Source organism: Pan paniscus, chromosome 3 (genome assembly GCF_029289425.2).
Source record: "Pan paniscus chromosome 3, NHGRI_mPanPan1-v2.0_pri, whole genome shotgun sequence".
In the NCBI taxonomy this organism is placed as follows: Eukaryota; Metazoa; Chordata; class Mammalia; order Primates; family Hominidae; genus Pan; species Pan paniscus.
The window spans coordinates 87,727,851-87,755,082 of NC_073252.2; the positions used below are offsets into that span (position 1 = coordinate 87,727,851).

General features: G+C 35.9%; 1 protein-coding gene and 1 long non-coding RNA gene across 6 annotated transcripts in view; one reads left to right on the forward strand and one right to left on the reverse strand.

The window, feature by feature from the left end:
• Positions 1-6,239, forward strand: part of LOC134730278 (uncharacterized) — a 136,288-nt gene extending 130,049 nt beyond the window's left edge. The window contains exon 2 of the long non-coding RNA XR_010111982.1: positions 1,138-6,239. This is a non-coding gene — a long non-coding RNA (uncharacterized LOC134730278). The remainder of the gene's footprint in view (positions 1-1,137) is intronic.
• A 1,143-nt stretch (positions 6,240-7,382) lies between these two features.
• Positions 7,383-27,232, reverse strand: part of SNCA (synuclein alpha) — a 112,416-nt gene continuing 92,566 nt past the window's right edge. For 4 of the 5 annotated variants that reach the window (XM_003829890.5, XM_003829888.5, XM_003829889.7 and 1 more), the window contains exons 5-6: positions 10,834-10,917; positions 7,383-7,988 (exon numbers count right to left, since the gene is read on the reverse strand). In XM_003829890.5, coding sequence (XP_003829938.1) covers positions 7,956-7,988; positions 10,834-10,917 — 117 coding nt within the window. In that variant the 3' untranslated portion in view covers positions 7,383-7,955. The remainder of the gene's footprint in view (positions 7,989-10,833; positions 10,918-27,232) is intronic. The other variant, XM_057302106.2, reaches the window with a different exon arrangement.

The following is a 27,232-nucleotide window of genomic DNA, read 5'->3' on the forward strand; positions in this document are numbered from 1 at the left end:
GTTTGCTTGGTGGTTTGTGTGTTTATTTTAAGCCAGGTCAGTTTTTTGTGGGTAAGTGGAATACAAATAAAAAATGCATTCGGAAGTCAGAAACATACAGATATCAAGTGTTAAAGATTAGCTATTAACATTTTCATATTGAACACAATAACATTTTCATATTGAACACATTCCATAATTATATGTGAAGACTACAGTTCAGTCTTTCCTGCACTGCTGCTGGGTGTATATGGGAGCTGGATGGAATGATTTTTCAGAAAAGATACTGCTCAAAAAAAAGAAATTCAGTCAATTACAGACTGTCAATATGAGTTCTCATCTATAAAAGGGGACTGTAATGTGGAAATCATTGTTATTCCAGAAAGAATTACTTCAAATGAGCTGTTTCTAACATGTCCAGAAATAATTGGCATGAAAATCATGACTAAAACCTATACCTAACAGCCTGGAAGTAGGTCTGATCATCAAAAACCAACACAGTGTAGCATTTAAATGTCTATTCTCACCATGGGCAGTGAAAACACAGCCATGGAAACTCCATAATATTGATGTACAGAGCTGTTCTTAAACATAACTTTGGATTGTGTTGGACTCCTTCTTAGAATGGCACCAAGTATCCACCAGTATTCACCTCCAAACATTGCTGTGATAATCAGAGCTCAGAATCAGTTGTTAACAATACATAATTTACAGTTCCTTCAGAGATATGTCTTCTTTTGCTTTAGATGAGATCAAGAAAATTGTAGGAAAGGTCTTTTTCTCAGCTGTTACCCTTTTGCCCATCGATCTAAGACAAGTGGCCTAACATAGCTAAAGGATGGCACAAACAGCTAAGGATGCCCAAGATGGATTTCCAAGGAAGTTTGCCAAAAAGACTTGCCAGATTTCTCATCATTCAACATGGACACTCCATCTTCAACAGCAGGAGTCAGTGCTGCCACATTACTAATGTTTGGCAGCCTCTCAAAACTTGCTTTGACCATTTCCATAGAGATTTGGATGACGCCTTACACAACACATAGTACGTTCTAGAGGCTCATCTGTCCGTATTTAGTCTTCATTTGTTTTTTTACAAGAGTTGATTTTGTTAGGAAATGTAGTATTCAACAATAATTTTCTGCCACTCTCAATTCCTAGGTAGTCGTACAGTGTCCAGAAGGCAAAAGGACAAGTATGCACTGCCCTACTGACCTACTTTCCACACTGCTGCACAGGAAAATCTGACAGAGGACAATAACAAACATCTCACCAGCTCATGCGTTCTTTTTTGATCCTAATTCCGAGAGACTCACCAAAGACATGAAGAGAAAACAAACAATACTTTTCTTGGAAATATTGTAATTGCTGGTATATTTGTTGTTCTGGCATAAAGTAGAAATTGTCAGGTAAACATTGCTTCCTTTTGGATCAAAAAGAAATTTAACCAAATAAATGCAAGAGGTATGAGGGAAGATAATGGGAAATAAATGAGATTTGAGAAATCAGTGGAGGTCCAAGTGGTTTTTTTTTTCTTTTGTAGTTTATAATACTCTGTTTTAAATCAGTGAGTTTTACTTATATATGTTTGCCCTTTTTTTTTCTAGTTACCAGAACAATACTCAGTGAACTTATGAATATATGGTAAATATTAAACACATCCCACTTGGATGAGAAGATATGTGAGTCGATGAGTATAGCTAAGTCTAAAGTTAGATGTGTTCCATAAACATAGTGTTTATGGAGTTGGTGCATATTCACTTCTCAGTAAGTTACACTTTCTTAATTTCTTTTTGGTGCTAGGTGATATTCTGCTAAGTACGCATAAGTATAGTAATATTGGTTAGTAAACTAGTAAAATGCTCCTCTAGCTATTAGTAAATAGCTTCTGCCTTGTGTCTCCAAAATATCTCTACCATTATCCTGATCTTGATTGCTATTTTATATTAAAAGAAGACATGTGAATGTATATGAACATTTAAAAAAATTGTTATTTCTTATTTACCTTTAAAAATACAGTGTGCTGTACTAGTACTACTACTAATAAATAGCATCATTGACTCATAGATCACTTACTATCAGCCAGGCAGTCCTAAGTATTCCACTTATATTAACTCACTTAATGCATGCAACAATGCTATGAGGCACTACTTTTATCATTTGCATATTTACATATAAGGAAACAGAGACACTAATATTAAGTAGTAAGAGACGTAAATGGGAGTCGAAGTTCCATAGTCTATTAATAGTTTTGGAGTTCAGGATAGTCTCTATTACTCTAACCTACCTCATTAAGCAGCATCCTTGACTATTCTAGGTAAAGAGTATTGTATTCTTTTCTAAGATAAAAACATGACTTGCTACTATATTGGTTTGGATTCAACTTTACTGGAACACAGCTTAGCTTTGACATTTACAGACATGGGTTAGGTTTCATTTTGTTGCAAGATAAAAGGCAATCTGATATTTAGTTTACCTGCAAAAGGCAGTTAGGAAGCCCTAGAGGAACCTAATTAAAATGCAGCACATTTCCAAGGCACCATATCTTGCTGTGTTGCCATAGAAACAACGAGGATTTCTGGTCACTGACCTTCCAGGGAATCTGAGGATGTATTTTCATAAGGTTCATAAGAGAAGCCATCCTAGTATGTTAACCTATAGTTGCAGATCAACTATACGTTATGGAAATTCCCTATGCAATTCTAGCCAATTTTAAAACCAAATTATACTAGCAAAACTTACTAGAGGCTCAAACTAAGGGCTCTTTGAAGGAATGTGGTTTAACTGCTTCCAATGTAAGATTTCAAATAATTAAGGATACTGTAGTAGCAGCAAAAACATTAAAGAAAAGCTTAGGTAATTACACAAAGAACATTGGAACTAAAATCATATTTAGGAATAGTTTCAATGTTATATCTATTCTATTGCATTTTGGGTTCTTCAATTCTAGGCTTACTCAAAGGATAAAATGAACATTACTGCATCAATCAACTACATCTAGAAAATCAAACTTTATTATACAATATTAAGTTGCTAATATTATTTATACCTATAGATTCTTAATTCATGCCCTTTACTATCTATTTATAAATTCATTCATTCCATTACTAAATATGTATAATTGACAATCCCAGTTATACCTTAATTTATATTTTTTTGTCTATTTGACATAAGCCAAGTACCCATGCCATGATTCAACACAGAAAATTACAAAGCCCACCTTACTGTAGACTGCTGCTCTTATTGCATCAACATTCGTATCTTCCACGGAAAATAATTAACTTAGTTCTATAATCAGGATATGCCTGGTTTATTTACAAGGAAATATCTATCAGGTGCTAATTTCTCTTAGAATTAGAAATCTTGGCCAGGCATGGTGGCTCACACCTGTAATCCCAGCACTTTGGGAGGCCGAGGTAGGTGGATTACCTGAGGTCAGGAGTTTGAGACCAGCCTGGCCAACATGGTGAACCCTGTCTCTACTAAAAATACAAAAATTAGTCGGGCTGAGGTGGTGTGTGCCTGTAATCCCACCTACTCGAGAGGCTGAGGCAGGAGAATCGCTTGAACCTGGGAGGCGGAGGTTGCAGTGAACTGAGATTGTGCCATTGCACTCCAGCCTAGGTGGCAAGAGCAAGACTCCATCTCAAAAAAAAAAAAATCTCTCTATATGTATCTATAGATATAGATATATGTTTATAGATATATAGATATACAGAGACATATATATAGAGATGAGAGATATGTGTACACATATATATAGATACACATTTTGTGTGTGTTTGTGTGTGTGTGTGTGTGTGTGTGTGTGTGTGTGTGTGTGTGTATGTTTGTCTTCAGGCACCTGAAGAAAAACAGATGTACTAGCAAAACTTACTAAAGGCTCAAACTCTAGTAAGTTTTCTTTAGGTACCTGAAGAAAAACAAATATCTAATTATTATACCTAGAAAAGTGGGGCTATCACCCCATTTCCTAGACTTTTGGAAGTTTTCTTAAATAGCTGTGTGTCCTCACTCTGACACTATGTGGCCAAGGGGCTGAGAGCACAGACTGTGGTGCTGTAATGTTGGGCCTCTTGGCTCTGCCGCTTACTAGCTGTGTGGCCATGGGAAAGTTATCTAGCCTGTGGGTGCCTCCTTTGGCTTATGTGTAAAATTAGAATCATAATGGAACCTATTAAGGTTGTTTTGAGAATTAAATGACTTAATATTGATAAATCACTTACATCTATATTTGACACATAATAATTTGTCTAAAGTATAGCCAATAACAGGGACAGAGCTCATATGAAAATGTCAGCCCTGTTGCACTCTTGCCCTGCCCAAGACAGAAAGAACAAAGTGGGATGAACACATTTCAGATGAAACACAGAGTTCCATTAGTGTGTGGACAGAGGCAGTCTGTCAGGTTTACAGATTTGAAAAGAAAATGTGTTTTCTTCCTCAGTATGGATTTAGACAGCACTGTCTTTGAGAATTAATGGTTGTCTTTGAGATGTGTGAATGCATGAGTGTGTTTGTTTTAATCTAGTAGTGAAAAGGAAACGCTGTTTTTCTTTCTATACACTCACTCACAACACTCAATATTTCCGGAACACAATATTTCCGGTTCATTTCTGACACCACATGTGTGTGTGGGGTGTGTTTTCTACACCAAGCAATTCTCCCATTCTTTGTGGCTACCAACTGGGTGTCCCGTAATTCAAATCGGACACTATCTACCTGGTGTTAGCATTGACCCACAGGTTAAGGACTCAGTTTTACAAGATTTTTCCCCTTCCCACTGAAGATGACAATCACAAGCAATGAGTCCTCATGTTACTCATAGCTTCTGTTTGACTTGTCTACAAATCCAAGGTCTCCACGGCCCTCTCCTCAGGTTTGATAATTTGCTAGTGTGATTCACAGACTTCAGGAAAACAGTTTGCTTACTAGATTACCAGTTTGTTATAAAAGGATACAACTCAGGAACAGCCAGATGGAAGAGATGCACAGGGAAAGGTATGGGGGAGGCGTGGGGAGCTTGCATGCCTTCTCTGGACACACCACAATTCCCAGCACCTCTGCATGTTCACCTATTTCAAAGCACTCTGAATCCTGTCTTTTAGGGATTTTGATGGAGTCTTCATCATGGAAGCATTGTTGCTTATTAACTCAATCTCCAGCTCCTCTTCTCTCCCGTCCCCAGAAGATGTGAATGGGGCTAAAAGCTTCAAGCTTCTTATCATGGCTTGACCTTTCTGGTGACCAGCCCCCATCCAGGAACCCAGCAAGAGTCACTTCATTAGAAGAGAAGATGCTACTCTCACCCAGGGACTAAGGAGCTCTGTCAGAAAGCAGAGTCAAAGACCAAATATTAGAACAAAAGATGACCCTAGCAACCCTACTACTCAGGAAATTACAAGGGTTTTAGGAGCTCTTTGTAAGAACTGGAGGCAGAAATCAAATACATATTTTCATATATTATATATTTATTATGTCACAAATAGCTACATACTGGATAAGCCAGAAAGATGAGGAAACATATTTGCATCTCACACTAGTGCAGAGATTCTGAAAAAGACCCCACTTGGAATACCAAACCACACATTAGATTCTTCTGTTCCCAATTGTGTGCCAAAGTGCACTCTGAACTGTTTTGGTAAAGCCCACCGTGGAGTCATATGAGGCTGAATAACTTGGGAGAATGTATGTCTGCAAAATAAACCTAGGACTGGATTGATCCTCAGGCCACTTGGCAGGTGAATGTCTCAGGAGTGAATATGAGACAAGCTTCCTGAAAAGGCTTATATGACTTAAAGAACTTTTTGTTTAAGTGTTTGGTCCCAAATAAACTATTAAGATATATAAAGTAATTCACTGCTCAAAAATAACTGTCAGATAAATATTAAGGGAAGAAACACTTTAAAGGAGAATTTGTATCCACATAAATCCTTAAATTCATGGTCACAACTTTCCTAATCTCAAATTGTTCTAGGTCACTGCTATCAGTCTAGTTCTGTCCTCTATTTCTTAATTTAATATCAATACTTTTAAATTTTTAAAATATGCTGCTTTAGGTAGATTTAAAATATATCCTAACCGCCACTTTCTAACCTTCCTGAAATATACTGTTCAATAACAAATCCTTTCCTTGCTTAAACATAACTTAAATAAAACAAGAAACTTACCATTTCTCTCTAGTGTAAGATGACACATGCAGCTTAGCACTCTGTAGTAGTCTCTCTTCAATTAGGTAAAAAAGGAAGTTTCTATGGTAACCATCCTTATAGTCACTCATTCCTCCTTCCTTCCTCACCAGCGCCCAATATATATCACATTACTCATGAATACATATAAACTGCTAGCATGTCTAGAATATTCTGTCTTGAAATTATACTTTCTACTAGTGACTTTTAGAAATGACTATGCCCCAGAATAATTAAAAAGAGAAACCAAATAATTTTTAAATTCATTTATACAGAGTTTTTCACCATCAAGTTTATTTTCAGCACCCATGGGGAGTTAATAGATCTTCCCTGAAAGAGAAAAACCTTTCCTAAGGAAAAAATCCTAGAATTCATATATTTGGCAACATTTAAAGGAGGCCATGAAATTTTTATCAGTCTAGAGAATTGATCTCCTTTAAGGTGACTCTGGTAGTTCCAACGATGTTTAAAGGCATTTCCTGTAAAAAAAAAAAAAAAAAAAAGAGAGCGAGAGAAAAAGAGAGAGAGAGAGAGAATTTCTGATGATTAAAAAAAAAAAAGTAAGGAATGCTGAGTTAAACAAAGTTAACCACATTCTCTCAGAGCCTTGAATGTGCTAATATGTGCTAATGTGTCTTATGGCTCTCTAAGGAGGATGTAGTCAAAATCATCTTTTACACTGCTTAGTTCCCTGGAACCCACTTTTTTTTTTTTTATTCATGGTCGAATATTATTTATTGTCAGAAAGGTACAGCATTCACACCAATATCAGACAAAATAGATTTTAACTAAAAAATTATTTTGAGACAAAAATAACAATATATGTTAATAAAAGGCTCAATTAAAAATGTATAACAATTCTAAACACATACACATCAAACAACAGTTCCCCAAAATACGTAAAGCAAACATTGACAGGATTGAAGGGAGAAATAGACCACTCTACAATAGTAGTTGGGGTGTTCAACACCCCACTTTCAATAATTAATCACAGCCACTTAAGGAACCAGTGCATACCAAAACACACTTCTGGCAGTGTTGCTTCAGGGAATTCCAAGTGTAGGGTTAATGTTCCATTTTCTCTACCTCTTCTAAAATTCCTCCTTCTTCAAATGGCTATTAATAACTTTATATTTTGTCCTTTGTGTCAGTTCTTAATTCATGTTGCTTATAAGCATGATTTTTATTATTAAAGTGAGATGGGATAAAAATAAAATATTTTTGCAATGAGATAATGTTTTATTTTAATTCTCACCATTTATATACAAACACAAGTGAATAAAACACATCACAAAATGGTAAAATTTCATATTTAGTATTTATAGGTGCATAGTTTCATGCTCACATATTTTTAAGTATTATATATATTAACAAATTTCACAATACGTCATTATTCTTAGACAGTATCATTAAAAGACACCTAAAAATCTTATAATATATGATAGCAAATCACTAACAACTTCTGAACAACAGCAACAAAAAAATAGTGAGGATTTAGAAATAAGTGGTAGTCACTTAGGTGTTTTTAATTTGTTTTAACATCGTAGATTGAAGCCACAAAATCCACAGCACACAAAGACCCTGCTACCATGTATTCACTTCAGTGAAAGGGAAGCACCGAAATGCTGAGTGGGGGCAGGTACAGATACTTCAATCACTGCTGATGGAAGACTTCGAGATACACTGTAAAAACTTTGAGAAATGTCATGACTGGGCACATTGGAACTGAGCACTTGTACAGGGTGGAACATCTGTCAGCAGATCTCAAGAAACTGGGAGCAAAGATATTTCTTAGGCTTCAGGTTCGTAGTCTTGATACCCTTCCTAATATTAGAAAAATCAAAAAGACAGCACACACTGTTAGTATAAGTTTCAATCACGCATCAGCACTGACAGCCAATGAGATAGGAAATGGCTCCCCACTTACAGTAAAATTTACAATCAATGTTTTTGCAAATATTCTGCAGCAAATATTATCTTATTTTTAATAGTTGTGTCTTTCTTGTCTGATATAAAAGTGAATTACGGTAGTAGTCAGAGTTAAAATATCTAGGTTCTAATCCGGATGCACCATTTAATGATCATATACCTAGTTTGGTAGGACAAATAAGTTGGACTGTCTGGTTCTCAGTTTCTTCACCTGTAAAATGTGAGAACAAAATCAAGCTGTCTATAAAGCCTTTTCCAGACTAAGATGCTCTAATTCTCAGAAGGAAATTAAGATGTTTGAAGGCAAGATACATTTTCCCTACTTTCACTCTCCCAGTTGAAAATTTCATCTTCATCTATGGCTTCAATTATTACTTGTATTTCAAACCTCAAGCTCTCCATACAGTATCTGGATAGCATCCACAACACAAATATTAGTGGATTTAATTAAAGGGATCAGATTATTCCTCCTAAAGAGCAACTCTAATAATATCAGGATTCTGCTTAAAAACAAACAAATAAGCATAACTTCAATAACTCAAGTTGTTTTCTGAATAGAATACAAGCTGAAATGACAAGATTATCCTAATACTCTATAACTTGTCTTTGACCCATAGCTGCAAATTCAATCTATCACCATTTTCCTTGTTCCTAAGCTTGAGTCATAATTATTCACTGTTCTCAGACATATCCATTTGCATGCTCAGACATACATGCCTTTGCTTCTGATATTCCCTTGTGCCAGAATGTCCTCTGTTTGTTTTGACCTACTATATCTCTTACCTTTTCCCACCCAGATCAACATTACCTCCTCAATAAAACTTCTCCTGATTGATTGAAACAGATCTTTAAAATGTTTTACTTTTTAGTATGTCTTATATATTTTTGCTCCTGTGATGCCTGGTACATCGAAGACAATCAATAATGTTTGTTAAAGGAATCATAATGAAGAAATGAATGAATGAATTTCTATTTTTTTTCATCAAACCTACCAGACTGTAAACTCCTTATGTCCTGGTAATGTCAATTACTCTATAGTTTTCCATTGTGTTTAGTACTGTGTCTTGCATAAAAGACCCCAAAATATTGGAAATTCTTATTAGGCAAACAAACAATTTAATCTCAATTTCTATAAGTTGAATTATTATCAATATGCCTTTCGTGTGTCTGTGTGAGACAGTCTTGCTCTGTTACCAAGATTGGAGTGCAGGGGTGCCATCTCAGCTCACTGCAACCTCTGCCTCCTGGGTTCAAGTGACTCTCATGCCTCAGCCTCCCAAGTAGCTGGAACCATAGGCGTGTACCACCATGCCCGGCTAATTTTTGTATTTTTAGTAAAGATGGGGTTTCACCATGTTGGCCAGACTGGTCTCGAACTCCTGGCCTCAAGTAACCTGGCCACTTTGGCTCACAAAGTGCGGGATTACAGGTGTGAACTGCGGTGCCCATCCTCGACATGCCTTTTAATAATGCCGTGAGGAATAATACATAACCAAACTACAACATACTTGAACTCAATTTTTAATGGAGCCATTATATAGTTTCTTTTCTTGTGATATCTTCATTTGGTTTTGATTATCAGGGTAATATTGGTCTCACAGAATTAGTTGGGAAATGTCTCCTCTTCTGTTTTGTAAGAGATATTAATTGGTGTTAACTAATTAGTATTAATTCCTCTTTAAATGTTTGGTAGAATTTACCAGTGATGCCATCTCGGCCTGGGATTTTCTTTGCAGGTAGGTTTTTTTTTTTTATTACTAATTTAATCTATTCGCTGTGTTACAAATCTATTCAGATTTACTGTTTCTTCTTGGGCCAGTTTTATTCATCTAACAGTATTTTCTAATTTCCCTTTTGATACATTTTCTATTAAAGATACTTTTATTTTCAATCAAAATAAAATTAACAATCATTGTGTTGTTTAAAACGTTATACTGGAATATATCAATTGTTGCAAATCATGCATTTATCTTTTTATTCTATAACTTGTGTGGGTAACTTTTATTTTACTATGCGTCATCCCATTGGACATGTATGGCAAAAAATAATAACCTTCCTTTGGCATTCCATTGATTTCCCTAACTTTCCATTTAGAAATTTATTTTAGAATGTAAAGTTTCTAAAAATATGTTCTCTAATGCAGGGGTTAGTAAACTTTTCCTGTAAAGGGTCAAGTAGTAAGTATATTAAGCTATGTGGACTACATATGATTTCTTTCACATCCTTTCTTCCTCTTCTTCATCTTCCTCCTCCTCTTTTTTTTTAAGGACCCTTTAAAAATGTAAAAACTATTCTTTTTTTTTTTTTTTTTTTGAGACGGAGTCTCGCTCTGTCGCCCAGGCTGGAGTACAGTGGCGCGATCTCGGCTCACTGCAAGCTCCGCCTCCCGGGTTCACGCCATTCTCCTGCCTCAGCCTCCCGAGTAGCTGGGACTACAGGCGCCCGCTACCACGCCCGGCTAATTTTTTGTATTTTTATTAGAGACGGGGTTTCATTGTGTTAGCCAGGATGGTCTCGATCTCCTGACCTCGTGATCCGCCCGCCTCGGCCTCCCAAAGTGCTGGGATTACAGGCGTGAGCCACCGCGCCCGGCCGTAAAAACTATTCTTAACTTGCAAGTTGTCCACGTAATGAGCATGTAGAGAGCAAATGATTCTCACTAAGCACTAATGAAAGAGAAATGTGACAATGACAGGTTTTTGGTACTGTCTTGTTAGAAAGATTCAGCTTGGACTCCTACCTCAGAAGGCATTTCATAAGCCTCATTGTCAGGATCCACAGGCATATCTTCCAGAATTCCTTCCTGTGGGGCTCCTTCTTCATTCTAATATTTAAAGTAAGAAGCACAAAAAGAACATGATGAAGTAGCATTTTTCACTTTTAAAAATCAGAACCATGTTTTGGAAAAATCTTACATATAGGGATGTTGGCCACGGATGTTGAAAATGGCACACCTTAATATTACTACTGGCATTCTAAACTCCACAATGCCTTTGGGGAAACATTGTGGCAACATGGGTTATCAACCCTCAAAGTATGTAAACTTTTTGCTCAAGTAATTTACTATTTAGGAAATAATCCACAGCTATAGTCCAAAGATATTTTTCACAAGATCAATGACAGCAGGAAACAAAATTTTTAGAATTGTTAACTAAATGTTCAATGAATAATGAAGAGTTAAAAAATTATTGCTGGGTGCAGTGGTTCACTCCTGTGATTTCAGAACTTTGGGAGGCTGAGGCAGGTGGATCATTTGAGTCCAGGAGTTCAAGACCAGCCTGGGCTGTTACAATGAAACCCCATCTCTACTAAAAATACAAATAAATAGCTGGGCATGGTGGCACACGCCTACAGTCCCAGCCACTTGGGAGGCTGAGGCAGGAGGATCACTTGAGCCTGGGAGGTAGAGGCTACAGTGAGCCATGCGCATGCCACTGCATTCTAGCCTGGGTGACAGAGGGAGACCTTGTCTTAAAAAAATTATCATTCAACTACTCAGTAGATTATGATAAAGACCTGCATTACTATTACCTGAGAATTATGTAACAACTACCTATTTATGGTATAATATTTAGCAGGCTATAAAGTGTTGTCTATATTATAGATACAACCTACACAGAATTCAGATGCAAAGGTAAAAAGTTTGGAAGAAAACACAATAAAATATGAAAGTTATTTTGTTGGATAGTATGTATGTTATTTTGACTTTTTTTCTAAGTGTTTAACTTTTATAACCACTTATAATGTAAAAGCATACATATTTAACACATTAATTTTAAATGACAACGAAGAAACAAATTATTTTCTGAAATTTGAAGACTGCGACTATACATATTGAAGGAAAATAATCAAATACATGGTCAGAAAATTTTTCTAGGTATCTCTTCCTAGACAAAGAATACTACAAAACTCAGCCTGAAATGGTCATGGCTTTGTTGGTATTCTTCACTAAATACCTTTTGTTGCTTTGCATTTATTTCAGCAAAGTAATTATAAGAAGATAAAGGTAACTGAAAATTCAAAGAACAGAGATGCAATGTGAGCCTAAAGGGACTTGGAGAAAGAGATCAAATAATCCCTCAGCCAACGCGGCTGATTTTCAACAACATGTCTGATGTAAAAATGCCTCCCCATGTCTTCACATGGAAGTGACTGACAGGGACGCAGAAGTATAAGAAAATGGCTAACAGTAAGAAAAGGTCAAACTAAAGATCATGCTTATGGTAGGTGGGCAGAGAAGCTTACAGATCATTCTGCCCTTGCCAATGCCCTTTTTATAAACTAAAAAAAATCCAAATAATATATAAATTAAATAAAATATGAACCACCCCAAACTACCTCACTTTAAAATGTGGAGTAAACATACTGTTTTCGTAGTGTTTCACTTCTTGGTAGATACGCCTCTGCTGCAAGGTGGCTAGGCACAAGGCCTTCCATGTCACAGGACTTGAGCTCAAGTCCTTGCTTCTCTAGATGACAGAGCTTTTGTGATGCTGAGAAGTTTCCTATGCTTTTTCTGAGTGTCAATTAGCCTTAGTGATCAAACGGACAGCAAAACCTTCTTTACAACAGGGAGAAGCAAACGACATCATTAACTTTCTCATTAATATTTAGATTACTGTTAGGATATCCAAGTATAAGGGAAATAAGGCAAATTTTTTTCCATGATTTTGAAACTGACAGAGATTTGATTTTCTAATATAATTTGTTAGAAAATTTTGATATGGATCAGACAAGTAAATATGGCGGACCTACCCTGTTTGTTGTTTGATGATCAAAAAGGAGTTGTTACGACGGAACTAAGACTGATGGATATTACTGGATTTGTTTATATGTTATTTGGCTGAACTTTGAAGGATGTACACAGACGTGTAGGTTAGCTGAGTGTGTGTGTCTGCATGGTTCCAGCCTGGGTGAGTGGGTGTGTACGAGAGCACCCTGCAGTAATGGAATGGCGTCCTGTCCGGGGTGGGTTCCCATATTGCTCCCTGAGCTGCCAGGATAGGCTCCAACCACCTGCGGCCTCCACCGAAATAATTAGGTAAGTTATTTGACTTGTTTGTATTAATCTTTCTTAAACGTATATATAGCTCACATTAATTTCAATGTTTAATGTCAGAAGTGATTTATCTTTATTTAGGAGTTTGATGGTGTTTTTGTGTCCAGAAATTTGCCATAGGAACTTAATTCTTGCTTATATCAATTAGCCAATGGTAAAACTGGTTTTGTTATATGTTGTTTTGCTTCAAGTCACAGTTTCCAGAAACTATTGATGAAGTTAAGTGAGGATTTACTGTATTATGTGCCCTCTGATGGAAGTACATACACATCACCATCTTAAACCAAGACTGTACTAGTTTAAGTGGGCTATTGTTCACTGACCCAATAACTTCATCAAGTGGGAACAAGCTACACTAGGGATGACAGCACAATCCTATTCTAGAGTCCAAATCGACAATAGGGTTTACGACCTCGATGTTGGATCAGGTCATCCTAATGGTGTAACTGCTATTAAAGGTTCGTTTGTTCGACGATTGAAGTCCTACATGATCGGTGAGGTCAGGAGATCTATAGCATCCTGGCCAACATGGTGAAACCCCATCTCTACTAAAATACAAAAAGTTAGCCAGGCGTGGTGGTTCGCCTATAGTCCCAGCTACTCGGGAGACTGAGGCAGGAGAATCACTTGAACCCGGGAGGTGGAGATTGCAGTGAGCCCAGATCACACCATTGCACTCCAACCTGGTGACGGAGCGAGACTCCGTCTCAAAATAAATAAATAAATATATAAATAGAAAAAGAAAACAAAAAAAGAAAAGCCCTACGTGATCCGAATTTGAATTTGATTAACATTTAACTATCACTGACAACTTACAGCAAATATAAGGTGGTGAAAAACATGTTCATTGTTTACAACAGTGGCTACAATCAGCAAATTTTGCACTGTGAGAAACTACACAAGACAAAGAATACGTCTAATTTCAATAAGTAAATTGCAACTAAAAAGAAGTTAGTGGGAACCTGCCGCTTAAAGTAGAAGTGAGAGAGCATTAGCCAATTGCAACCTAAGAACTTTATTTCATTCTCATTGGGAACCCGACATAAGCAAATGGAAAACACATATGAGGTAGTTGGGGAAATTTGAACACTGACTGGATATTTAAGAATTATTGTTTATTTCTTTAGGTGTGATGATATATTGCAGTTTTACTTTAAAAAGTTCTTAACTTTTACAAATTAATTAAATGTTTACAGATCAAATAAGATATCTATCTAGGTTTGGGTGGGGGAAATGGGTGGGATATAGAAGAAACATGAGTTTAATATTTCATCAGTTTTAAAAAGTATATACAGTAGTCTCCTTTTATCCGTGGTTTTGTTTTCCATGGTTTCAGTTGCCCACCACCAACTGCAACCCCAAAATACTAAGATATTTAGAGACAGAGAGAGAGGGAAAGAGAAAGCGAGACCATACCCACATAACTTTTATTACAGTATATTATTATAATTGTTCTCTTTTGTTATTAGTTATTGTTGTTAATCTCTTACTGTGCCTAGTTTATAAATTAAACTTTTTCATAGGTACATAAGCATTGGAAAAAACAGTATATGTAGGGTTTGCTACTATCCGCAATTTCAGGTGTCCTAGTGGGGGTTTCAGAATGTATCCCTGTAGATAAAGGAAGACTGCTGTATGCTCATTTCAATAGTTAGTTCTCTAACTATGTTTTTCTGAATATGTGATCTAAATTTGTTGACTCTATCACATTCATAGATTTTAAGCATACTAAAATATTTGGCAGCTATTCCAAGGAGAATATAACAACAAACACTTCATATGACCATCAGACACAATTTTATCCCTATACCTGTATATTTACTGTTTCATAAACCTATTTCTAAAAACATTAAGTGTTATCTATAAAGAAATATTAAATTTCAACTCCAATTTACAACTGTGCCTAATTATAGTTTGGCTGTAACAAAAAAAGAACATTAAAATTTGCATTTTATGAGTATTCATGACTTGTTTTCAAAATATAATCATACTTGAAGGTATGAAATGCACCTTCTATTTATTTTTACCACAAACAAGAAAAAAAACTGCCAATATAACAAATGTTAAACACTTTTGAAAAAATCAATTTTTTCTCAAATTTTCATTATGATATTATATTAACCCAGAATATGTTAGGACAATAAAATAAATGAGAAAAACATCTGGATTTTGGTATATGCCTGTATGCTTAATAAGAGAACCTACAGGGTAGGATATAGAGACATAGTAAGAAAATACCTTTTATTCTCTCTCTACTAGGCCCTATCCCTGGAATAGCTGTAGACTTTTTTTTTTTTCAAATGGGATTGTTTTACGAACAGTGAAATAGACTCAGTTCAGTATCTTATATCTGCATTTGACACACAGAAAGAAAAATGGTTATCAAAAAATTACAATGGAATGGCCCTCATTGCTAATAAGGAAAGACTTAAAAGCTATATTAGGAAACAGAAATGGCTGAGACTGACCTCTTTCTCCCTAAAAAGCCTATTCAAGTTCTTCTGAAATAAACCTGTAGGGTTGAATAGCTGATATAACTGATTATTATTTCCTACTCGTCCCAGCTGAAGTGCTCTATAAAACAGATCATGAGACGAAGCTTCCTTCACTGCTAATAGCTTATTGGGAAGTACAATTCCAGGGAAGTGAAAGTGAAGGAAAAGGGAAGTGATACAAGGAGAAGTAGGAAAAAATTTCAGCTACTGTCTTTAGGAATACAACTACAGAATTTACATAATCTTTTTAAATTTCCTGTTTTGAACCATATTGTATTTAGATACCTAGTAATACTTTCTGTAAGGAAATTATCTTTATTCAATTCTATGACTTATAACTTTAATTTTAAATATATTTAAAATGACACATAATAAAGGCAAAAATTGCTTTCCAAACCACACTCTTCTAGAATCATCTAGGGCCCTTGTTAAAAATGCAGGTTTGTAGGGCCTTGTGAGTGTCTTGTTAAGTATGTTCCTTGGAAACCACTGCCCGACATCACCAATTGTTTGTAAACCCTGTGGTATAATTTAATATAGAGTATACCAATGTACTTGCTGTCAGTGTGAATAATTTTTTTTAAAAAAGATATGCTCATTTTGAAGTCCATCAAATGTTGGCAAATGTTGAGGGTTATTTGAAGACACTGGGAAGTAATCCATGGTGATCGTTAAAATAGCAAGGTTTCATCAATTATCTGGTATCTATGCTTTGTCAAAGTTAGAAATGTAGAGATACATTTCTAAATTAAAACTTTTATGTGGGAAGAAAAATTGAAATTCAAGGCTGGTTGGTCTTTGGTATACCCAAAGAACAAAGAGGAGGTTGGAGGTGTTCTAAAAAAGAGAAATGATACACGCTGCTCTTTGAGAAAGTTCATTGGCACTAGAAAGGTTCTGGGCAGCTAGTAAGCTTCAATTGGTGAGTGACAGTGGTGGGCAAAATTAGTCCTAGAGCTGCAGCAAGTTTTTTCAGCAGTTACAGAAAAAATTGGTCCCAGGTTACAACAGGCAGCCTCAGCATGCGGACTTGTAGAAAATTACACTTTTGGAGCAATGTGATGTTTCTTGAATGCTTTTCCTCCCAGGCTTCTTGATTGTTTTAGTTGGGTATAACAAGAATGACCCAATTTGTGTGATCAACTTTCACAGCCTTAAACATTCAAAGCAGCAGAAGCGCACTTTCTCTTTTCCCCACTGCTTTTACACTCGAAGATATTTTGGGTAGAACCATTGTTTTGCTGCATTATTGAACAATGTCACTTAGCCTCAAATAATGGAATTAATACCTTCACTCAACAACTCACACCACGAGGATGAAGGAGAGAGATAGTAACCAAAAAGATAAAAGAAGAAACTAAAAAAGAACTTTGACTTAAGAGGAAAAAAAGGTTCAACTTAAGCACACACCCGTGTTCCAAAATGAAATCAAGCCCAGAAATCGTATTTAAATAAAAATAGCATAGACGTTTCAAAAATGTGAATATTCTCTACTTCTCTACCTCAGACAGGGGAGTGTGTACATAGTGTAGATAGTATATTTCACTAAGAGAATTACCATGTATTTTACTGATGCACTTAAAAATGAAGGAGATAGACATGAATACCTTGTTAAAAAGCAAGGTAAAGATATATTTCATATGTTCAATTTTCTATTATCAATTCCTAGTCTGCTCATAATGCCATTTTGGGGTGGGGAGCAAAGGGCATCTGATTCAAAATCAAACTAATCTCAATTTTTGATAAAAGCTAAGGAATTTTATTTTTAAAACATTGAATTAAAGCAAACTTTGGATACTCTGATTTCTCTTGAGGTCATAAATCCTCTGCCTTTTTAAGAGATCTATGTGGAGAGGAACAACTCTGGGTCTTAAACGAATTATTGAGGTCTTGTTTTGGAAAGGCTAGATATTTTGTTAAAAAATATAAGATTTCAAAAAACCTAAAACTTTGGACAATGTTATTTAATCATCAAAAGCAAAACAATATGCATGTTTCAGAAATAATCCTATATTTTCAGTCTTACTATTATGTATAAGAAAGAACAATATAAAAATAACGTAATGATTACATTTATTGTTTACATACTCTGAGGAGTATTTAATTGCATCCTAGTAAGTATATTCTGTCACATGAGAAGCCATAGAAATTGGCATGTTCTGCTGTATCCAATGCCCAAAGGATAATAAAGCATGATAAAATTACACTTAATGAAGCCAACCTCCTTTTCCAATTATATATGGTTAAGTTAAAATTCAAACTTTAATTTTTGGGAAAGTATAGTTATGGCTTAGATCTAAGGTAGAAATAAAATGACCAAAGGACTTGGTGCATTTAATATTCTATAACTTTAGAAATGCATCAAAGTGGCAAGCCCAGCATTAAGAGCTATTTGTCACTAAGGGCCTGTGGTTGAAGTCTGTTGGATCCATCTGTTCTTTCTGAGGCAATATGCAGACGAAAGGTAAGGGGAGTTGCAACATAATTTGTAATATTTGATACATTATAATACATGATAAATTATAATATATTAGAAATATAATTTATAGCATTACATCTAGTAAGATAGATGTAAAAGTGAACAGGTAAGTGAAAGGGCAAGGCATAAGTCTTGTATAGAGTGACAGGTCTGGTACAGTCCTACTACCAAATCTATAACTATAGTATTTTGAATATTTTGCACTATTTCAATGTAGCAGTATTTTAGGTTTGGTTGGCCTGACTTTACAACAAGATAAAAAATTCCAAGTTTTAACAATGTAGTGACCTACTGTGTTTTAGATGTCGAAATCTGTAATTTTCTATCAACATTTTCTACTAACCTGTAAAAGACATGCCTTAGAATGTGGGAACACACACAAACACATACATACTCACAGACACATACACACGAAGTACAGTAGACCACTGATGATCTCTGGTGCCACTTCCTGAGATCATTTTGAATGTTCTAATTAAAAAGTGCAAAGTATAATTTTTCGTCATAAATTATACATGCTATGCTATTATATATGCTAAGCCAAACCTAGCAACAAGGCTGAGTGAAGATGTGGCTCCTGGGTCATATGCTAGGCTTTCTTTCGGCAAATGGACTTGCTCTCCCTCAGTTATGTTACATACCTACTCAGATCAGGTCTCAGCAAATGTACAAATTACTATGTCATCAGCCATCTGGATCACTTGGGAATAGTCACATTGGTGAACGCTGTAAGTCATATCTTAAATACATTATACATAATCCATACCTACGGATTGAGAATGCAAATCTATTTTAATTAAATGATACCTTTAGAGAACCCAGTCTTACACATAAATAACATATATTTAGAAGCCATTTATGCTCTACTTTGTTTATCTTTTGTTTAGAGGCAGGGTCTTGCCCTATTGCCCAGGCTGTAATGCAGTGATACAATCATAGCTCACTGTAGTCTCCAACTCCTGGGCCCAAGTGATCCTCCAGCCTCAGCCTCCCAAATAGCTGGGACTATAGGCTTACACCACCATGCTCGGCTATTTAAATTTTTTTTTTTTTGTAGAGATGAAGTTTCATTATGTTGCCCAGGCTGGTCTCAAACTCCTGGACTCAAGTGATCCTCCTGCGTCAGCCTCTGAAAGTGCTGGGATTACAGGCATGAGCCACTGCACCTGAGCCGTGCTCTATTTGGATAATCTGTTACTATCTTACTGATTTTCTTGTCTTTTGCCCTTCTAGCTATTTCTTTAGTCTTGGCAATCACCTTAGAGAGAGAGAAAAAGAGAAAAGATGAAATAAAAACAATTTATTTCAGTTTTTAAAGGTTTGGCAGTGGAGGAGAGAGTAAAGCTAATATATTAAATATATTTGGGGTTATTTGGGGGAGCTATTTACTAGTTTTATCTCTGAATTCAGGTTTAAATACATTCAACCATAAATTAAAAAATAATTGGTGGATAAATCAGGAATTGGTGCAAAATCATTTTTAAGAAGAAAATGTCATTATATAGCAAAGAGGTAGTATGCTGCTTTAAATCCTTATTTTCCTTGGCAAGCCTAACAAGCAGGGCAGTGCCTGCTGTATTTATGGTAGTGCCATATAATTAGCTGACTCACCTAATAAGACTTCACAGCGCAGCAACAACTGCCAGCTTTTTTTGTCCTGTTACTTGAATAGACTCGGTTGAATATACTAATGCACAAAGGGAAATCTGGGAATAAACTATTTTTACTTTTCATGTCTAAGGGCTGATCCTCCTCTTCTAGAAATAAAGTTTATTATGTATGTTAAACTATATTCAAATTTGTTTACTATTTTAAGCTTTCATGGATTAGAATCTTGAAGGTCAGCCCCTTGGGTAGTGACTGAATAAGACATTAACGATGTGAAGATGGGTCAAGCTGAGAAAGGTTTGCTCTTGTGCTGAGCTCAGAATCAATGAGTCATTTCATGTTTGCAAATACAATGATATTTGGAGGCAGGTCTTTTTTTTTTTTTTTTTTTTTTTGAGACAGAGTCTCGCTCTGTCGCCCAGGCTGGAGTGCAGTGGCGCCATCTCAGCTCACTGCAAGCTCTGCCTCACGGGATCATGCCATTCTCCTGCTTCAGCCTCCCGAGTAGCTGGGACTACAGGCGCTCACCACCACGCCTGGCTAATTTTTTTGTAATTTTAGTAGAGACAGGGTTTCACTGTGTTAGCCAGGATGGTCTCGATCTCCTGACCTCGTGATCCACCTACCTTGGCCTCCCAAAGTGCTGGGATTACAGGCGTGAGCCACTGCACCCGGCCAGAGGCAGGTCTTAAAACTAGCAACTGGGTGAGAAATCAGTGGGGAGGGTAGGCTTTGACAAAGTAAGAGATAAAGAGTCTGCTTTCATATTTTAGAAAAACCCAGGGAATGCTGAAAAGCCCATAGGAAAGAAGAAATATGCTGTCAAGATGTTAGTGAGCCAAGGCCCAGGAGTTTGCTCTCAAAAACAGATGAGAAACTGGACTTAAAATCTGACTGGGAGAAAGTACTTTAGGCAAAACAAACTACTCATATACAAAAGGATGGGCTCTGAAGCAGAGAGTGAAGGCAATAGCTTCAAGATCGGTGGATTTAAAACCTAGAAGTATCTTCTCTAAAAGATAAAAGATTAAGAAAGGCTTTAAGATAGCTAGAGCAGGAATAAAGTAGTCAAGTGAATGTGATACCACAAGGTTCCAGAAGTTTCCATACTAATAGAAACAGATACTAAGTGAAGTTTGAGGGGCCCTCACAATCTGGATAGAAAACTCTTCAAGTAGATCTCAACCTTCAGGCTGGAATATCTTTGCTTAGCTATCCCAGCCAGAGGACCATAGTGGTTGATTTCAAAAGGAGTTGCAATTATTCTATCTTGTAAATTCTCTCATTGTTAAGTTTTGTCACAGTTTGTTGTTGCTACTTTCTTTCAGTTACCTAGAAAATGTTTTCTCTGAAAACCTCTATCCATGCCTCAACAGATCAGAGATAAAAAAGGAATCATCTTACAAGATTATCAAGAAAGATAATGGGCTAGGTGTATCCTTAAAAGGTCATTCAAATGAAATATTAAAATTCTTACTTTTCTATGTTATTCGGACATGGAATAACAATAACAGTTAATGTTTATTTGGTGCTTACTCTGTATTTGGTACCATTTCAAGAGTTTTATATGCATTATTTGATCTTAAAAAACAACTCTTTGAGGAAGTTACTACTGTCTCCATTTTATCAGTGAATGAACAGAGATAGAAGTCTGGCTCCAAAGCCCACACTCTTAACTATTATGCAATATTAGTTGTCAAATGTCTTGAAAAAAAATCTGCGTAATTACTAAAATATTACGCTGGGCTACTTATTAAGGTAAAATTACGTTTCAAAAAAATTAATCCTTTCCAAATGCAATGTTAACTATTCATGATGAAATATCAGAACTATCTCTAATACCAATATTTTTATTGGAATAAAATAGGAGGTTAAAGGAAATGTTTATATATGTACAAATGTGTGTATATATATGTATATACATATATATATATACTATGCACACACACACATACATATCTATGTGTATATATATGATTTTTTGCAAGGGCAAAAACCAGATTTTTTTTAAACACATAATCATTAAATCTGCAAATATCAAGTTTATCAATTTTTTGTTACAGGAAAAAATAGTTTATTATAAATTCAATGCATAGCATTTTCTGGTTTAGACCTTTCCATTATTGTTCTGACAGAACAAAGACTATGAGGTTGTCAGAAATAAATTGTTCATTTTGTTTCCTAAATATGTGGCAAAGACACTGTATGTTTTTTGTTTGTTTGCTTGTTTGTTTGTTTTAGAATAGTTTGAAATGTCTTCAAACCTTTTGACCAACCAAGAAAGCTTTTGCCTGGGCACAGGCTTTATCTTTCTTAGCATTACACTAGAGATACTAATCCCTCCCAACAATTTCATTATGATTATCGCAATAAAATATAACGATCCATTAAGTCCATGGGGCAGATGTTTATTTATTTATAACCATGCCTTATTCCACAGAGAATTTAAAGAGGAATAAAAGATTATTTCCTCATTGCATCAAATGAATATCTTTTATTTTGTCTAATGTTGTATTTCTTTTTCTTTAATTGGCACTAAATGTTTATTTGCATTCTTTTAATTACTTTTAAGGCATCCATTATTTCTGGATTACATTACTGAACTCTCAATAAATCAATACATAGTTCTGTATTTAATTTTTTCAACATTTTTTCCTTCTTTAATTTGGTTCATTTGTATCTCCCTTTGCTGTTCATTGAGTAGAAATTCTGATTTTTGTAGCAAAGGGAGAACAAACAAACAACACACAGAATATTCTGTATTTAATGCTGCAGTTGTCTCTATGGTTGCAATGTGTAGGTGGGGTGCATTCAAGTGGGCTTATGGTATTTGTGTGTGTGTGTGTGTGTATGTGTGTGTGTGTGTTGGAAGAATATATATTGAGGATGATTCCTAATTTTATCACTTTGTTGAGGAACTGAAATTGTGGCTACACATTCACTCTAAATATTTTGTCTCACAGTCCCCTCCCTTCAACAATTATATACAGTACACTATTTGTTGGAAGCTCAGGAGAGAAAGGGCATTTAAGAGCATGAGATTTGGTGGCAGACTGACCTAATAGTAGATGGTACCAGTGAGATCTTGAGCAACGTAAATGTTTCAACTGAAAAACGGTAACAATAAAACATTTTTCAGAGTGATGTTGTACTAAATGAAATGATATACATAAAGTAGCCTATAATGACCCATGCACAGTCATAATATCAAATATTTACTGAGCATCTACTATGTGCTAGATTATTTTAAGCACTTTTGAAAATATAAGTATTTTGATAAATGTATATCATATATTGTCTTAATAAGATTATATTGTTCTTATATTTCATCTTATTGCTAATTTTATTTTTTTAAGAAAACCTTTTTTTGGAAAGAATCGAAAGTAAAAACCCAACTATTTAAAAAATGGAAACTTTTGGCCGGGAGCGGAGGCTCACACCTATAATCTCAGCACTTTGGGAGGCCGAATGGGCGGATCACAAGGTCAAGAGATTGAGACCATCCTGGCCAACGTGGTGAAACTCCGTCTCTACTAAAAATACAAAAGTTAGCTGGGCATGGTGGCACACGCCTGTAGTCCCAGCTACTCGGGAGGCTGAGGCAGAAGAATCGCTGGAACCCAGGAGGCGGAGGTTGCAGTGAGCCGAGACAGCACCACTGCACTCCAGACTGGCGACAGAGTGAGACTCCATCTAAAAAAAAAAAAAAAAAAAGGAACCTTTTGCCTTACTTCGTTTGCTAGCTACATTCAAGTCTGCAATTAAGCTCGGTGTTTTGCCTTTCTCAAACTGTGCACAGGTCCTCTTCTTTGTTCCCCTTCTCTCTGTTGCCTAGGAATACAGCCAAAAACTTGAGTAATAGATGATAGATGGGTCTGTCACTAAGCACATCCTAGTGACATAGATAAGACGCAAATGCTACAAAATTATAGGTGCAAACTACAAGTTCTGTTTTAATTGGTTTTAACAAGTACTTATAAGCAGAAGAACTGTGAAAAGTCTAACATTTTGTCCTACTTGCAAGCCTGCCAGTTTTTTGAGTGCTGGGCAAAGACACAATAGTGCTGGGTCAGAGACAATTAACTTTACTACTCACATTAATAGCATTAGCAAGAGTATCATGATTTTCTTGCACTGATTCCTCAAGCCCCAATTCCCACAGAAAAGCTCAGGTGACACCTACATGCTCAGTGGGTTGCATTAGAAAAGAGGAACGCAGAGCTCAGGAAACATGGATATTTTATAATGGCCAGTAAAGATGTCCCTTTGCTTTAGAAAGAGGCACTACCTCTATCCAAGGCTGCAAGCACACCTGCCTTTTGTTTTAGAAGGAGAAATGATTTCTATCTTCCAAGGCTGTTCACTATATGAAAAGACAGTCCCAAACAAAAGGCAGTTACTGACTTGCTTGAAAAATGTGCAGAAATGAGACGCTGCTTGAATGTGGACAGCTGACACAGGGACAAGAAGTAAAAATGATTAGGTTTTGAGCTTGACCAACTAGGAAGATAATTATTAGCAGTAGAGAAAAAAAGAACAAAGTAGATTTTAGGGCAGATAAGCCATTTTTTAGGTAGGTTGAGTCTGAGATGCCTCCATAAATATAAGTTGAAAATATGAGATTGGAGTTGAGACTTCAGAAATATATATTTTGAGTAGTTACACTACAGAGGTAAGTCATCAGAGTTCATAAAATTAAAGTGAGAAAAAGAGGCAAGTGAAGAAAAACAAGATGGCATCGCATGAAGAACTTTCTTAGGAAGGAAGGCAGCAAAGAGGAAAAATTGGAGGTGTAGTCAGAGATGGAAGATGAAAAAGGAAAATAACAATATTTCAGAAATGAAATGAAAAAGGTCTTTTACTAAGTAATCGGTACTACTACTTGTCAGTTTCAAGTGCTGTAAAAAAAATGGGAAGAACCACACATGTGCACTTTCAGTACTACGTATTTTATGCTTCAGGGATGCATACCTGTTTAACAAAAGTATGTTTTTTCTCAAAGTGTGTTGAATAGTCCAGAAAAAGATGGAGGTAGAAGTCAGACTTCAGGAGATAAAGGAACCAGAAAGATCACTGAAGGCTGTGATGGTAGAAAACATTTTGACAAAGAGTTGTGCAATGAGAAAGCTGGGGGTGGGACAATTAATTTTGAGGATAACAATTGGGGATTTGAGTAGATTTTTTGCTTCTGTTCTTTAATTGTTTTGTCTTCTTTTTAAAGAAACCAAGAGACTGTTAATGTAGTAGGAGCAGAGTTTCACAATACAGAGCAGAGAGGGTGTTGGTTGATAAAGAATTGTCTCAAATGAGAGGAAAAGAATGGAGCCAATAACAGAGATGATGTTTAATTTGGGAAAGGTGGGACATGTTAACATGAGTCCAGAGAACTAAAATGAGCTTATGGCATGCAGATGCTGAAGATGAAGAAAGGAAAGGAAGGAAAAGGAGGAATTTATATTTATTTATTGAATAATCTTGTAAAACTGTTAATCACCCCTTTTTACTGACGATAAGACATAAATGTCAGAGGTGTTTTGCCTAAAGTAAAAAATTTGATAGTCAAGCTGGGTTTAAAACCATATCAGTCTTACGTCAAAGCATGTTTTAATTGCTGTTGTGTGGTTGTGATTTTAAGGGAAGAAGAAGAGTTTTATAATGGACTCTCTGAAAAATAAAATATCAATTAGAAAGAAATAAAACAACTGCTGAGAAGCAGTGAATCCAAGCAGAATCTGAGTATCATCACTTTTTAGTTAAACTAACCAGTCCAATATCCTGATTTTTCTTTAACAGGCAAAGAATTTTTGAGTCTTTCCCATAGACTTGAGTTCTTGTGAACTATTTTACAGCAACAATGGCATCCAATCCTATAGATAACAATAACAAAGCTGCAGACCATTTTGTTGCCAGGTTTCTCCTCCAGGGTGGCTTTCCAGCTAGTTTGTAAACAAATAACTCAGGTGGCCCTGTCATGTTACATTAACTAAAAAACAAGTCTAAAGCACACATATAATAACATATGTGTGTGCAAACTGGCTTGCTTTCAAATTCCTAAATCGTACAATTAAATTTTAAAAATAACTGTATTTGGAAACAAGAAAAAAGTCACTTTGACACCCAACTGATGTATATAAAGGAGACTGTGCATATGGGTTTTAAAATGAGATGAAAATTGAAATTTGATCTTTGAGATTAAAAACAATGTTATGTAAATCTATTTTTATTTAATTTTTCTGAAAAATATTGTATTTGCTTTATACCCTCTTGCTATACAAACTTTTATTGTTTTGCTTACCCTCTTTTTTTATTCCTCCTACTTTTTCTTAATTTTGATATCTCTGAATTTAAAGTCTAGAGAATGATTCATCTTCACTAGTTCTATCTTTTCCAGTGCTAGTATTTTTGTTTTTGAGCTGTGGTTTCCCTATCCCATTTTTGAGATCTCAAACTATAATTTGGTGTCGAGTACCCAGGTATCTTATCTTTAAAGTGAAGACGTAGGCAGCACAAAGGTGCTTTTATTAGAACATCCACTAGATCAGAATGACCAGTGCACCAAATTTATTTTCCTAGCAGACTCACCAAATTTAACCTGGAAGAGAATCTCTGACTCTGTTGAATTTTCTTAGGCAAGTACAATATTTGAAAGTCACTGAATGTTTCAAACAAAATATAACAACATTCAGATAACAGAACTGTGTCATTGTTCTCATGTGTTTATGTCCAGAAAATAAGCAGACTGGAGCTTCTCTAAGATTAAAAGTCAAAACAGTATTACAATTCCAGCCCAGATTTGACTATCTAATCATTTAAACCTTAGTATCATCATCATCACCACCGTCACTGCATACTCATTAAGTTAAAAAAATTCCTTTAAAATAAATGGAAAAGAAAATATCTGTGTAAATAGATTAAAGCGATTCCTGCTCACCACTCCCTTTCTCCCTGGGGCAGGAGACTTGAGCACATCAAAGGAACTCATAGCGTTCTTGGAGTAAGTGTGAAAGCCACCGTGATGAACTAAATGAATGCTTACATCTAAAGAAAGATATAAACATATTACATTAAAAGGTGGCATGACATAATGGTATATCACTGATTAAGAAATGTGAGGCGACTTTCATGTGCCCCTGATAAATCATTATAATTTGACATAGTAGATAATGCCCCTATATTTCATCTGCATACCTGGAAAATGAGGACTTTCAAAACATATTCCTGCCAGTTACAGTCAGGTATTGCAAAACAAGCATTTAGTGAGCATCTAAACTGAAGCTTAGAACTTCAGTTTTGTGGCGGGGCGCGGTGGCTCACGCCTGTAATCCCAGCACCTTGGGAGGCCAAGACAGGTGGATCACTTGAGGTCAGGAGTTTGGGACCAGCCTGGCCCACATGGTGAAACCGCATCTCTACTAAAAATACAAAAATTAGCCAGGCATGGTTGCACGCACCTGTAGTCCCAGTTACTCAGGTGGCTGAGGCAGAAGAATCGCTTGAA